A 14,661-nucleotide genomic window follows, 5' to 3' on the forward strand; every position below is an offset into this window, starting at 1 on the left:
TGAATGGGGAGGAGCAATTCTCTGAATGCCAGCAGAAGGAGAATGTAGGCTGAGCAAACCCAAGCAACGGTGGGCCACCGTGAGCCAATTTCTTTGTTTTACAGATGAGCCTGGAGGTCAGAGTGGTTCAGTGACTTGCCTGGTGAATGAATGGTGGAGCCAAAATTCCCAGCTGGATCCAGATTCTGGGAAGAGGGTTCAGCCTCCCTGAGTACCTTTGACCTTGGCCTACATCTCTCTCCCTCCAAACAGCAATGATTAGTCACTCAATTGTGGCAGGACAGTCGTTTTAGCTTGGAGAGTGTCTCTGGCCCTGCTGAGAGCGCCCACTCTTGACAGACCTGTTGGGCACCCGTCTCCCGGTGTGCCCCAAATGTCCCCTCTTGCCGAATGCTGGGGCACTAGGCCGGAGCTCTGTCCGCAGGCCCAGAGGCCACTCGGAGCTTAGGGGCAGAGAATGCTGCTGACACGGAGACGGCCTGCAGGCTGAGGGCTCAGCACCCATGACGACGATGCTGTCCGGTCTCGAGGTGGCTGGGGTCACACCCCTTGGACACCCCTGCCACGTAGGCAGCTCCCACAGGAGGAAAGGAGCACCTGCTGGGCGCCCACTCTGTACCGGGCCCTGTGTTAGGGTTACGTCTTGAAGCCCTTACATCAACTCCTGCCAGTGTGATCATTAAGGACCAGCTGCTTTGTGACAGCTGGCTGGCCTTGGACAGGTCACTTCACGCCTGTGAGGTCCAGCTTTCTCACTGGAAAACAGAGCTGTCACGGGTGTCAATTGAGACAGAGGAATAGAGTGTTTCCCACAGTGCCAGGCATGCAGTGAAGACTGGGTCAGTGTAACAGCGGAAGCAGTAACAGTAGTGGAAGTTGTTATTCTGAGACCTGAGGATGAGAAACATCGAAGCCATGGAAAAAGGGAAGGTGAGAGCACTTTGGTTTTACAGTAGAGGAAACTGAGGCTCAGAGAGCTGAAGTGACCTGCATGGGGACACACAACATGAAGGACGGGGAGCTACTGACCCTAAACGCACCTGAGTCCAGAGCTCACGTCGTCTCTACTGCACCACACGGCCTCTCAGCAGTCCTAGTCCATGTCTGCACTTGCCCTCTAGTCAGTCTGTGTCTCCGGGTCCCCCATGTCTCTTGCCCACCAGAGCTCACCGTGGTCCCGGGCCCGAGATGGCCTAATGCGACTGGCAGTCTTGGGCCCTAAAATTGCTTTTACATCAACCCTCCCCAGAGCATCTGCCTTACACCTGAATTTTCCCATTTCTCTTTCCAAGGCCCCCTCGCATCCCCGATAAGATGGCACCCCATAGTGGAAAGCCCTTTCAACGCCTGCTTTCTTCTCTTTGATCTCCTTTCCTATATTAGCAGATGGGTCTGGTGCCTTTAATCTTCTTGCTGTACTTGTAGTTTTGAAGTAATTCCCCACTTCACACTTGATTTAGCATGATTTTCGGTAGACTCGAGAACTCCAGGTTTGTGGGAACTTGGGAGGGTCTGACTCTAACCAGGTTTTCCTTGGAAAGCCTGAGAGCGGACAGTGTGAGTAACCCAGAAGAGAGGGGGCCCCTTCAGTGCCCGGGGACGACCTCCAACTCGGAGACCGGTCGCCCAGGATGTCAACTGCCCCTCCATCAAAACTTCCTCAGATGGGTTGCAATGACATTTTCTCCAAAGTCGAGCCAGTGATACCAATGTCAACCCAATTCTCTAACCCTGATTGGAAGCCAACATGTACCATCAAGGACAGCAAGAGGATGCTATGAACAAAACACAAGTGATTCACACGACAGCTTGTGAAGCTCAGACCTTTCAATTTGAAGATGAACACTTTAACTCATCTCAAAACAGACTTTTGATGACAGAGCTTAGAAATGAGCCACCAGCCCCAAAAGCCACGTGCCCATTGGAATTACTGTGGCTCCCTGTACAGCTTCTAAAAGAGGAATTAAAAGCTCAGATTCCTGCAAGAACTATTATTTCATGCCCCCTTATAATTCTCTGAGAAATCCATGGGATTAAAAAAAAACCCCAACTCTCTTGGGGAAAGTTTTAGATTTACATATGCAAGAGTTGCAAAGACAGTACAGCGTTTCTATAAATCCTTCCCCCAGCTCCCCCTAGGGTTAAAACCTCACATAACCAAGGTACACTTACCAAAACTGAGAAATCATCATCGGTGCAACACCATTAACCAAGCCACAGATTTTACCTGAATTTCTCCAGCTTCTCCACTCACATCCTTTTTTTTTTGGTACACGGGCCTCTCACTGTTGTGGCCTCTCCCGCTGCGGAGCACAGGCTCCGGACGCGCAGGCTCAGCGGCCATGGCTCACAGGTCCCAGCCGCTCTGCGGCATGTGGGATCTTCCCGGACCAGGGCACGAACCCGTGTCCCCTGCATCGGCAGGCGGACTCTCAACCACTGCGCCACCAGGGAAGCCCTCACATCCTTTTTTGATCCCAGGATCCCACATGGTGTTTAGTCACTACGACTCTAGTTACCTTCACCTGTGACAGCTTTTGGGTCTCCCCTGGTTTTTCATGACCGTGACACCTTTGAAGAGGAGCAGTCAGGTGTCCTGGAGAAAGCCCCCCATTTGGATTTGTCTGACTTTTCTCATGTGTAGACTGAGGTTACGGATTTGGGAGAAAATACCACAGAGGTGAAGTGTCCTTCTCAGGGCATCATATCAGGGGGTAGGATACCAACATGACTCACCGCTGGGATGTGAACCGTGACCACTTGGTCACGGGGCTGCCCCCAGGTGTCTCTGTGATGAAGGTAGTATTTTCTCTTTTCCATACTCAGAAGCCAGTCACTGAGTCCAGCCCACACCCAGGGGAAGGGTAATTAAGCTCCATCTCCTGAAGACAGGAATATCAAAGAATTTGTATACATGTGTTAAAATGTAACTAATAAATATTTGGGGGGTGGGATAACTTTGAACTTATGCAACTATCCTATTTCTCCTTAAACTAACGTCCATCCACTAATTTAGCATCCATCAGCAGATCTTGTCTATAGCAATTATTACTGCCATTTTCTAAAGGATTTTCTATTTCCCCCATTCTATTCTATTCCCCCATTTCCCCATGGTTGGTTTAAAAAAAAAAAAAGCAAGGTATCCTGAAAGGAGTGGTGGGACTCCACAATGCAGAGGACTGACAATGACGTCATTCTCTTCCAGAAAATTGTAGCCTGGGTGCTCCCACAAGGCAACCGGACTTAGATTTTATTATCTCACATAAGAGTGTCTTTACAACATTTTATGAGATGGAGAAATTTAAATCCCAAAAGAGGTTTGTTGGTTATAGCAACATTTAAAAGAGTATTGTCAATATTGTTCTATTTCTTTTATTGATAAAAACACAAACATCTGCAATTTGCCAACCTTTCTTGAGGTGACAAGTCCCTGTCAGTAATATGCAATCAAGAAGGTATTTAAAAAACAAACAAAAGGGCTTCCCTGGTGGCGCAGTGGTTAAGAATCCGCCTGCCAACGCAGGGGACACAGGTTCCATTCCTGGTCTGGGAAGATCCCACATGCCGTGGAGCAACTAAGCCCATGTGCACCACAACTGCTGAGCCTGCACGCCTAGAGCCCGTGCTCTGCAACGAGAAGCCACTGCTCCGCAACTAGAGAAGGCCTGTGAGCAACAACGAAGACCCAACACGGCCAAAAATAAATAAATAAAATAAACTTACGAAAAAAAAAACCACCCAGACTTTAAAAAAAAAAAACAAAAAAAAAAACAGACTTTATCTGACCCTTCAAGGTAAAGATGATATACTAACTATGAGTAAGAAAGCAGCTATTTTTCCTAAAGAATTCTTGTTAAGAGCATCTTGAAAATGGCTAGACATGTCTCCAGCTTTATGAAAATGTGTTACCAAAAACTGTCACCTATAAAAACTCTCATAAGTGCACACATGAACTTGGGAACTAAAATTCAAAAGTGAGTTTCAGTACGTTTTGAACCCATTTGTTAACAATAAAAAAACCACACTTGTAATTATTGAGCCAGAACAAGTTAGTGACAGTGAGAAAGATGGAAATTTATTATAAAGATTTCAACAAACACTTTTTTTAAGACTAGTAGATGGAACTGAAAACTGAGTACTGCTTTTCAGAAAGCAGAGTCATCTGGATCCACAGATCTTAATGAGGTGGCTTTTTCAGCTACAATAGCCATTAAAAACTAGCATTAAAATAAACTTACCTTAGAATCAGACATTAAGTTGTTTTTATCATTAAGGGTTAAAACTAGGAGTTTCAAAAATAATGAAGCATTTTTAATAATATGGCTCTCACTAAACTTTTCAAAAAAAGTAAAAGGTTTTTTTACCACAATACACACAAAAAAATATTTTAAAACATTTTCACCTCATCTTTTTTCTTTTCTATTTTTTGTCTTACATGTATTAGTATAGTGCACAGACATTAATTTAAAAATATATATGTATATACAAATACTGGGGGTGGTGCTCTACGTAGTACAGTCAGGTGAGTGGTTTACACAGGGTTCTGTTTTCAGACCATTGCTTACATTCTTAGAACAAACTTCTCCCACCTCAAGAAAAAATAAACTGCATCATCTTCTAGTTTTTATGACTTATTTTTCCATTTTTAGTCCACCTGGAATTTCTTTTTGGCAAATGGTGTGACTGAATTTTCTCCAGTTATATCAGCACCTTTTACGGAATAATCCGTCATGATCAGAATCATTTCAAAAAGCCACCTTTAACGTACTAAAAATTCTTAAAAGCATTTGAGTCTTTCTATTTTAAACCATCTTCTATTAATTTGTCTATTTTTATACCAGTGTAAAAATTGTAATTAAAAAAATGTTTTCTTGGTACAGCAAGTTCCTCTTCTTCCCCCCCTTTCGATGAAGACTTTATTTTCTCATCAGCTTATACTTCCAAATGAATTTTTAATTTATATTTAAAATACTTCTGGCATTTGGATTGGCTTTGTGCTGAATTTAGATATTAACTCAAAAACTGACATGTTTACAATGGTCAAAATGTTCCTATTCTCAAATGCTTATAAGCCCACGTTCCTCTCCATTCTCACTCCCCTCTACCCCACCCCCAAGGAAACCATGATCTTGAATGTTAGTAATTCTTTCTTTTCTCTACAGTTTTATTACTTACGAATCCTTAAACAATATAGGCTGACTGGACTCTTCCGACTTGCTTCTTTTTAACGCAACATGATTTCTGAGACTCACCCACTGTTGATGCACAAAGCTCTACGCTGCACTTAGGGTTCCACAGAATCCCACTGCACACATACACTTCATCTATTCATTTTACTGTAGAGGGACAGCTGGCTCTCTCTTTCCCTCCTTTTTGGTTATTCCAAATAGTGCTGTTGTGACCATTCCTGGGCATGTTTCCTGGGTATATACACCTGACATGAGTTTCTCTAAGAGCAGAAATCCTGAGCTATAAGATACACCTGTTCAACTTCACTAGCTAATGCTGTTTTCCAAAGTGGTAGTACTGACTTACACCAAGAGTAGCAGATGAAAGCTCCTGTTGTCATAATCTCTCCACTTTTTGGTATTTTCTGACTTTTCCCCCCGTTTATTTTTTTATTGTACTTGATTTTCAATGTTGCATTACTTCTGATGTACAGCAACGTGATATATATATATACTTGTTCATGTTCTTTTCCATTATGGTTTATTATAGGATAATGAATAGTTTCCCTGTGCCACACAGTAGGACCTTGTTGTTTATCTATTTTATATATAGTAGCTTGTATCTGCTAATCCTAAACTCCTAGTTTATCCCTCCCCACTTTTCTGACTTAACTGTTGCCAATTTGGTGACTAGGAAATGGTATTATATTTATGGTTTCAATGTGCGTTTCCTGTTTACTAATAAGGTTGGACATCTTTTCATGTTTATGGGCCATTTCTGTTTCTTCTTCTGTGCTATGCCTACTTGTGTTTTTTTCTGCCTGCTTCTCTCCTGAGTCCTTGCTCTGTTACTGATTTGCATGCTGGTGCTTTTTAGTAGTTATGTATACATCGTGATTATCTGTATCTTATTCCAGTTTGGGCTTATTTTTTCACTCTGTGGCATGTTTGGTAAACAAAAGTACTTACTATCAACGCAGCTAAATGATTTATCTTTTAACTCATGGTTTGCACTTTCTATCCTCCCTTCCCCAAAGTCATAAAAATATTCTTCTGTATCATCTTCTAAGTTTTCACTTTAATCCAGTAAATCTTTAATCCACTTGGGGACTGACTTTTGTGCCTGGTGCAAGGCTGAAGTCCAATTCATTTTTTTCCTTTGTGAAGAATTACTGAAGCCCCATTTATTAAATAATCCATCCTCCTCCCCACCGCTCTGCAACGACTACCTTTAAAAAATTAGGTTCTCGCACGTGAGTGGGTCAGTTCCCGAGCTCTTTATTCCTGTCCATTCATCTACTTATAACCTCTGTGCCAACTCCACAGTGTTTTAATCACTCACGGTATTTTACAGTAAGTTTTATACTCTGGTAGTGCTAGCTCCCCTCACACTTCACCTTTTTCTGGAATATCTTGGACATCCTCGGTCCTTTGCTCTTCCATTTATATGTTAGGATCAGCTTGTCAAGTACCATTGGGATTTTTTGCTGGAATTACTTTAACCTATTAAAAAATTTGGAGAAAGAGTTGAGACCTAGATGATCTTCTTACCCATCACAGTCTCCCCATTTATTTAGGTCAACAAAGGTGCTTTTTTAAAATTATCATTTTCTCATTAAAAGGCTTATATACGTTTTATTAAGATTTTTAGGTACTTTATGACTTTTTCGTTCCTACTGTAAATTCTACTTAATAACATTTAAAATATTTAAAGCCATTACTACTTGTGGCTGCTGCATGAAAATGTAATTAACATTTGGATATTGATTTTGTTCCAGCAACCTTGATAAACTCATAAGTCTTCTAATTTGCCTTGCAGATATTTTGGACTTTCATAGATAATCTGATCATACAACATTAATCTGTTAATAGATGAGTCATATTAATTGATTTCCTAACATTAACAAATCTGCATTCCTGAGATAAATCCAATTTGGTCATCATTGATCATCATCACACACACACACACACACACACACACACAGTTTTTTTTTACCACTGGTACAGAGGTGAAGATGGACACTCATCCTGAGGGCTAACTGACCGTGGTAGAATACTGAGTGTCATTATCGTTTATGAGGCATCATGAATGTACTGTAAGCAAAACCATATATTCTATATTAAAACAAAGTTCTGATAAACCAGGTAGCAACATAACAAGGCCAAGGACATCTGTACAAGATTTATTTCATTAACCACAATGTTTTAGAGTGATGGTATGCACCCTAATACAGAAGGAGTGATTCAAAATCCATCAAGAGTTAAAGGTCAGAGCCAAAGTCAGTGGCTTTGAATCCCCGGTCAGTAGGAGTTTCACCCACCACTTTGTTTTTCTTGGATTAATAAAAGAGTTGACGTACAGAACACCCTGTTCTAAGCTCCACTATGCTTTCCGACAAACAAGGACCACCAGAGACTAGACTTCGTTGCTTCATCCTCGCTCTGGCTATGCTGGTGGGTGGCAAAAGCCTCTTGTCTGCATGTGGCCTCCCGTTTATTCTTAAGCATCCCTGTCTCCGGCCACAGCTCCCCACATCACGTCTGAACTGCACAGCTGTAATACTGACAAACAGAACTAATGAGAGCAATTCAACTGCCACCTGTTTAACAAAACATACCCTTCTAAGAAAATATCCAGTCTTACTGCATTTAGTACATGGTCATAACATTGAAATGACATGTGAGAATCAATACAAAATACTTATTTTTTTTTCAAACCACAGAATTCACCCCAGAGCCACACCATAAATTTTCCAGAATTGTAAGCCATTAACATTGCATTTCTAAACAATGCAATCCAACCAGAAATGAAGATAATTTCCAATCAGCAGGGGTACAATATATACTAGGGTCCTAGAAGAATGTACCTCTGTCTAGCATTTTCTTTAATTCTCCCACAGCCACTCCACCAACATAAGTAGAAACAGTATACGTACTTGTGCCACTTAGCTCTGGAAAGAGGTTCAAAATAGGGTCTTGGCCAGTGGAGGTGGCAAAGTGTCAATGACTTGGTTAATAAACAGTGGGGACAGAAGAGCAATCCTTTCCTTTGGAAAGAACAAGGGTCTTTTCATATATCCTGGTGGCCGGAAACGGGCAAATTTCAACAAGGTAGTGAAAATAACAGGAAAGCCATTTCTCCACAAACTCCTATGACCTCTATTTTAACTTCTGATAAACATGAACTTCAACTTATGCAATCTTATTGAAAACAGCAATCACAACCAAAAAGGTCCTTATAAACCTCTTCTAGGTGTCAGTCAAGGGATTCATACTCCGATCTTAAATTTTCAAGTCTCCTTAAGAGGCCTAAACCTGGGTTAAAGTAAACATAATACTCTGAAGCTCAAAGAGACACCAAAAAAAAAAGAAAAAGAAAGAAACCCAAAACATCGAAACAATGACTGGATAGCTCATGTAGAGGTTCTGTTTTGCTTTTTAATTGTAAAGTTTTTTTTAATATCTCAGATTAGTGTACATTCATAAAACAATGTTATCTAATAATAGCTGCTTTATTTAGACAATTGAATTTTAGCTCAAGAGCAATGCCTCTTGCATAATAATCATGGAAATAATAAACTGCAATAAAACAGAAGAAACATAAAAGAAAACAGAGCTAGTCTCAATGAGAAGATGACAAAATCTGGAAGGGCTACCCCGGGAGATTAAACAGGCTTATTTAAATACTATGATACAAGCGCTCCTGTTCACTTTCTAACCAATCTGGTTCAACCTTCTGGTTCACTCCAGAAACCAATCGTGTTTGTCAGATCACCATTACCTTCGCTAGTTACAAGTGCACAGACCACCACTCTGAAGTTCTCCTTTTGTGCTGAAAAACTTTCAAATCCCTTGTTCGGTCAGTACAGACTATTGTGAGGTGGTGCATGTGCAAACTCTTCCTGAGGAACTCTTTATGTGTGCAAATCTGCAACCTGACAGAAAGCATGGCATGTAGCACGGGCAGTGACAGCTTTATGGGGCTGCAGTGCTGGAGATGCACGTGCGGTGTTAACAACCACGGGGCATCCAGTCTTCCGCAATCTCACTTACTCACAAATTGGCTTTCATCCCATGCCCCCAAGAAAGGGAGGGGAACCTCCTCAAACTTGCAAAAGGGACAGGAAAAAAAAGTAACTTTTCCACAAAATTTAATAATGCACAACTCACGCACCCAGGTTTTTGTTTCTTCTCACTAACTCTACCTAAGAACTAGTAGATTAAGAATCACAACACCAGGTTTTGCTCTCTGCCCCACAGAAAACAAAGCAGTTGGGTTAGGATGCAGCTGTGACAACAGAGGATATGAGATGACACTGTTACTGAAGCTTAACGCCAACCTTTAAAATAAGCACCGTCTCTCAAAACGACGATCATGTACTGATGTTACGTGTCATCATTCCAAGGTGAGTGAATTGGCTTTCTTTGGAGGGTCTGGTTTCAGGCTGCACACACACACACTAGTCAGTATGGCCAAACCAACTGCGTGTGTTGACTCGTGAGACAATCAACCTGCTTTACAATTTTCTGCCTTCGATGATTTGGACCCCACAAAAAGCCAGTGTTTAACTGGAGTGCAGAAACTATATACTGTACTGGCAAGAAGAATACAAGTAAACACAAGAAGAAAATACTTTTAGGCAAACAGTGCTTAGTCAATACAAAATGGAGGCAAATCTTATTCCCCTCATGTTGCAAACTAAGACATTTGTTAAGAATCCCAATTACATAAGCAAGGTCAACAATGACTTAAAGGAATAGTTTCTTCATACTGCAATGTACCTCAAGGGGCCAAAATGAGTAAGAAGCAGGTCGAATGCACTGGGAGAATGTGTATATTCTTTCTACAGTGCCTTCCAATCACAGCTTTGTGCCACTAAGCCCTCACCCACAGCAAGCTGCAGCCACTGTGCAACTTCTGCAAACTTTACTCCGCCCACTTTGTTAACACGTACTAATAATAAAAAGACAATATAAAATATTCCTCCAGTAACTTAATAATGCAGAAAGCATCCAAAGATTTTAATGCCTATCCACATCCTAATACAATGCTTTTAGAGGGAAAGTTCCGTTGTTGGCCAAAGAATACTCCCTTCCCAGAAAAAGCATTTGGGTATATTACTAGGATACTGAAGAATTCATCCACATTAAAAGAAACATTCCAATTTCACTCCTTTCAGAAATATTATTAAAACCGCTCAAGAGCTCAGTTGCAGGTGTTATTTATAAGCCTGCAGCAAGCATTCCATTGAGTAAAGTAAAATTTGAACTTCTTGATAAAACTGAATTCTTCCTTGATATCAGAATGTTACTGGTGTAGCAAGTCAAACTGTACAGGGCACAGTGAGAGCCTGTATATATTCTTAGAGTAATTCAGTGTTTCTCAATATAACCCAAGATGCTCACAGAGTGAAATGAGCCCAATTCAAAGTCCTCCTCAAAATCCACCAACCCTGGTTGATAAGTACTTAAAAAAATAAATCTGATGACCTTACTTTTACTTCTCTGAATATTCATGTTACAAACAGAGGACTTCTTCTATTAGACGACTGAATTGCTCCTAACACTTCAAACTCGCCCCCCAGCCTGCTCCCCCAAAAAAGGACCAAGTGAATTGGCAGAGACAACTCTACGAACAACCCGAAAATCAGAAGCGTGATGGTCGGTACCCCTGATGTGTCTTCTTTTTTTGCCCCTAGTCCTCTGAAGACGTAAATATTAGTCTAACATAGCTGACACAGCCAAAGAGAGTCAAGCACATGCTCAATTTAGATCTAAGCAAAACTGTTTTTCCCTTGCCGCATCTTTCTATTTTACTTTGCCTTTCAAAAACAACTTGGAATAAGCTTCAGAGTCTTTTACAAGGAACGGTAGCACCGTGGGTGTATGGAAACAGAAAATATAGCTTGGCCACAGCCGGAAGGGCGCCTTAAAACAGCAGTGCTACTTTTTCTCTATTATACTCGAATATGATGTTTTAAAAGATGCAGACTGCAAACTTTTTAATGCCTTTTTTTTTTTTTTTTTTTTTTTTTTTGCGGTATGCGGGCCTCTCACTGTTGTGGCCTCTCCCGTTGCGGAGCACAGGCTCCGGACGCGCAGGCTCAGCGGCCATGGCTCACGGGCCCAGCCGCTCTGCGGCATGTGGGATCCTCCCGGACTGGGGCCTGAACCTGTGTCCCCTGCATCGGCAGGCGGACTCTCAACCACTGTGCCACCAGGGAAGCCCCTGCAAACTTTTTTTAAGTACTTATCTCACCCATAAAAATGAAATCGATCAGGAATCCCACACCGCTGACTATGTTTGAATTTAATTACCGTATCTGCTTCGTAGAGCATCACAGGAATCAGCTTTTACCACTGGGTAATTCTCAACAATATTAAAAAGGGAGCTTTAGTGCTAAAGTACCGGCCAGCCCTAAACTAGCGTAATGCCAACACTCCAGCAGTCAGTGAGAGCACGTTAAGTGACGGAGGGAATGGAAAATGGTCTACGAGAGTTGGTCCCCAACATTAACATGAACAAGCCACGGTGAGGCAGGAGGAAATCTGACCAACGTGCACCATGTTTCTATTTTCCCACTTATTTAGCATCCTGCTGTGAAGTCACACCTGACATCTTGGCAAGTTAGTCTGTGATACCATCAACTTTTTCAGGAAGCATTTGTGAGTTTGACAACATGGTCACAGAGCTGCAAAGTGCACAAAGCTGAAGGCACAGAGTAGAAAAGTTGTGAACTGATGGTGCGGGCGGGGGTGGGGGGGAGAAGTTATACTGGAAGCAGAGTTAGCATCTTCCTGTAAGAAGACTTTCTAATGCTAAACAAAGACCAACTCTTTTAAAGGGGTTTGTTTTGGTTAGGGGTGAAAAATACTGTATTGTAATGATCTGCTTGATTTTAAAGCAAAAGATATCTTTCTGTATGAAACCAATATGCCAAAGTGCCAAGTCCGCAAATGAACAAAACAAGTGCTTTAAAAAAAATAAAAAAGATTCTTCTGCTCTTATATTTTTGGAGGAAGCTGCTGACTTTGGCTGCTGGATCTCACTTAGCAATGGTCACTCTTCATGATGCTTGTTCCTCACGGAAGCTGTAGATAAAGTCATTAGAAGATTGTCCCATTTCAAAATCATCCCCAAGTCTAGCAGCAACTGTTTTGTTAGTTTTTTGTTTTTTAAAATTACAAACCAAAGTAAGAACTCCAACATCCTTTTCCAAGAACAGCTTGGTGACAGAGCTCCTGAGTGTCTGCAGGACCCCGCTGCGCTCTGAATACAGTCTCTGCAGCTCCAGTGTGTCCTCTTTTCAGGAAGGAAAGTACATTCGATACATTCACTATCTGTACCCTCTGGAACTTGCACATGCCGATGAGCTGTCTGAAAAAAACATCAGAAGAGTTAAAGTATCAACAGCCGGCAGCATTTGATAATGGTAGGAGTCTGTTTATTTGACACTTATTTCTCACCCCTCTCCCAATCCCCCAAAAGGAGATCAGAGAAAACCTCAAAACCATGTGGTTTTGAATGAAGTGAAGGGGACCAAATCATCAGGAGCTGAGTCTGGGCCCTTTATCTCAGTCTAGTGGAGACTAAAGAACTGGCAGCCTCCTGACAACTGCCTGAAAACTGCCACCAGCAACTGGGCTTCAGAGCTGCCACAGCTTACAGAACAGTCTGACCCTGACTGCACACAGTGCCCTTGGAGACCACCATCAAGAACACTGGATATCATTATAGCCAGTGGCTGCCTTACATCACAAAACCATCAAGGATGGTAAGGAACATCATTACTTACTATAAGCCAACTCATCCCCAGCTCTCTTCCGGGACTGGTCACCTCTGGGGATTAAAAAAAAGAAGAGGGAGTCAACAGAACTGACTGATAGCTTCACACAACAAAGTAGGAGAAATGAATTGGCAAAATTGACAATGGAAGTAGAGCAGGTATTTCAATTCTAACAACCTATTTTAAAACAGACATTAAACTTACAACAGTAGCTGAGTCATTTATAACCTGAATATTCTTAGCTAAAAGGTGCTATCTTTTAAATATAGAAAGCTATTAAATAAAGGAAGGACTATCTATAAAGATGGTTTACCCTGGGTCCTAGAAATCGATTGACTAAAACATCTTTGAAGACAAACCTGGGCTCTACTATCGACATCCCTGGTGACCTGCATATATATAACAGGGCAAATTTCAAAAATGGAATAGAAAAATTCAAAAACTTCCGCTAAAAGCCATATTACGGGACCAGAAACTGCTTAAAGCTTTTGAAAAATCTCAGAATCTTAATGGACATGAATACCCTTCTCGCAGATAGAAGAACGTGAACCTTTACAGAGAATAACCAGCTCATCTTAAACACCCACAGAATTTCTAGTTCCACTTTAGAGATAATAAAATAGAGGTCTGATTAAGTCCTATGCTATCTGTAAATCCTATTTTTGTCTCTCCAGTTTTTCAGACAAATGACTAAAATGCTTAAGTAATGAGTAATAATAACCAATCCACTAGCTTTTTCTTTCCCGGTCTCTTAGCAACATCTACACAGTTGACCTCTTCCTTCCTGAAACACTCCGAGCTCTGCCCGACACTCCGTCCTTGGCCACTTTTTCTTCACCATGTAAAATTCTCCTTCGTCTAGGACAGCAGTCACACCAGTCCTATGACTTGAAATACGATCCATATGCCAATGGCTCCCAGATTTCTATCTCCAGCTCTGATTTCCTCCTGACACTTTGGACTTGTAGGTCCAACTGCCTCACAGCCACTGTCACTTGGACGACTTCCATCTACTGCAAATTTACCACAGCCAGAATGCACTCCATCCCCACTCTTTCCTCAGACTTCTTCAATAAATCACACCACCACCCGTCCAATTACTCAGGCCAAAATCCTAGCTCATCCTTGATTCCTCTCTTTCCCTCACTCTGGAGCATTCTGTCCCAGCACATAATCCAAAACCAACCACTCCTCAGCCCCATGGCTACAATCCCAATCCAAACCACTATCATCTCTCCCCTACACCACTGCAAGAGTCTTAGTATTAGTCCAGACAAGAGCCAGAGCAATCTTATGTAAAAGCATACATAAGATTATTTCATGCCCCTGATTAAAGCCCTTCAGTGGCTTTCCATCACAGTTAAAAAAAATCAATTCAAATGCATTTTCCCAGGGCTTCCCTGGTGGCGCAGTGGTTAAGTATCCGCTTGCCAATGCAGGGGACATGGGTCCGAGCCCTGGTCCGGGAAGATCCCCCATGCCGCGGAGCAGCTAAGCCTGTGCGCCACAACTACTGAGCCTGCGCTCTAGAGCCTGTGAGACACAACTACTGAAGCCCGCATACCTAGAGCCCGTGTTCCGCAACAAGAGAACCCACTGCAATGAGAAGCCCCCGCACCTCGACGAAGAGTAGCCCCCGCTCGCCGCAACTAGAGAAAGCCCACATGCAGTAACGAGGACCCAATGCAGCCAGAAATAAATAAATA

At 42.1% G+C, this 14,661-nt stretch overlaps 1 protein-coding gene across 5 annotated transcripts in view; it reads right to left on the reverse strand.

Moving 5' to 3' along the window:
- Positions 1-2,572: 2,572 nt before the first annotated feature.
- CACUL1 (CDK2 associated cullin domain 1) overlaps positions 2,573-14,661 on the reverse strand; it is a 74,995-nt gene continuing 62,906 nt past the window's right edge. For 3 of the 5 annotated variants that reach the window (XM_032607406.1, XM_032607408.1, XM_032607407.1), the window contains 2 exons: positions 12,965-13,008; positions 4,054-12,546 (listed from right to left, as the gene is read on the reverse strand). In XM_032607406.1, coding sequence (XP_032463297.1) covers positions 12,229-12,546; positions 12,965-13,008 — 362 coding nt within the window. In that variant the 3' untranslated portion in view covers positions 4,054-12,228. Of the gene's footprint in view, positions 2,883-4,053; positions 12,547-12,964; positions 13,009-14,661 lie in introns of those variants that run through there. The other 2 variants (XR_004346081.1, XR_004346082.1) reach the window with 2 other exon arrangements.

This window comes from Phocoena sinus, chromosome 16 (genome assembly GCF_008692025.1).
Source record: "Phocoena sinus isolate mPhoSin1 chromosome 16, mPhoSin1.pri, whole genome shotgun sequence".
NCBI classification, from domain to species: Eukaryota; Metazoa; Chordata; class Mammalia; order Artiodactyla; family Phocoenidae; genus Phocoena; species Phocoena sinus.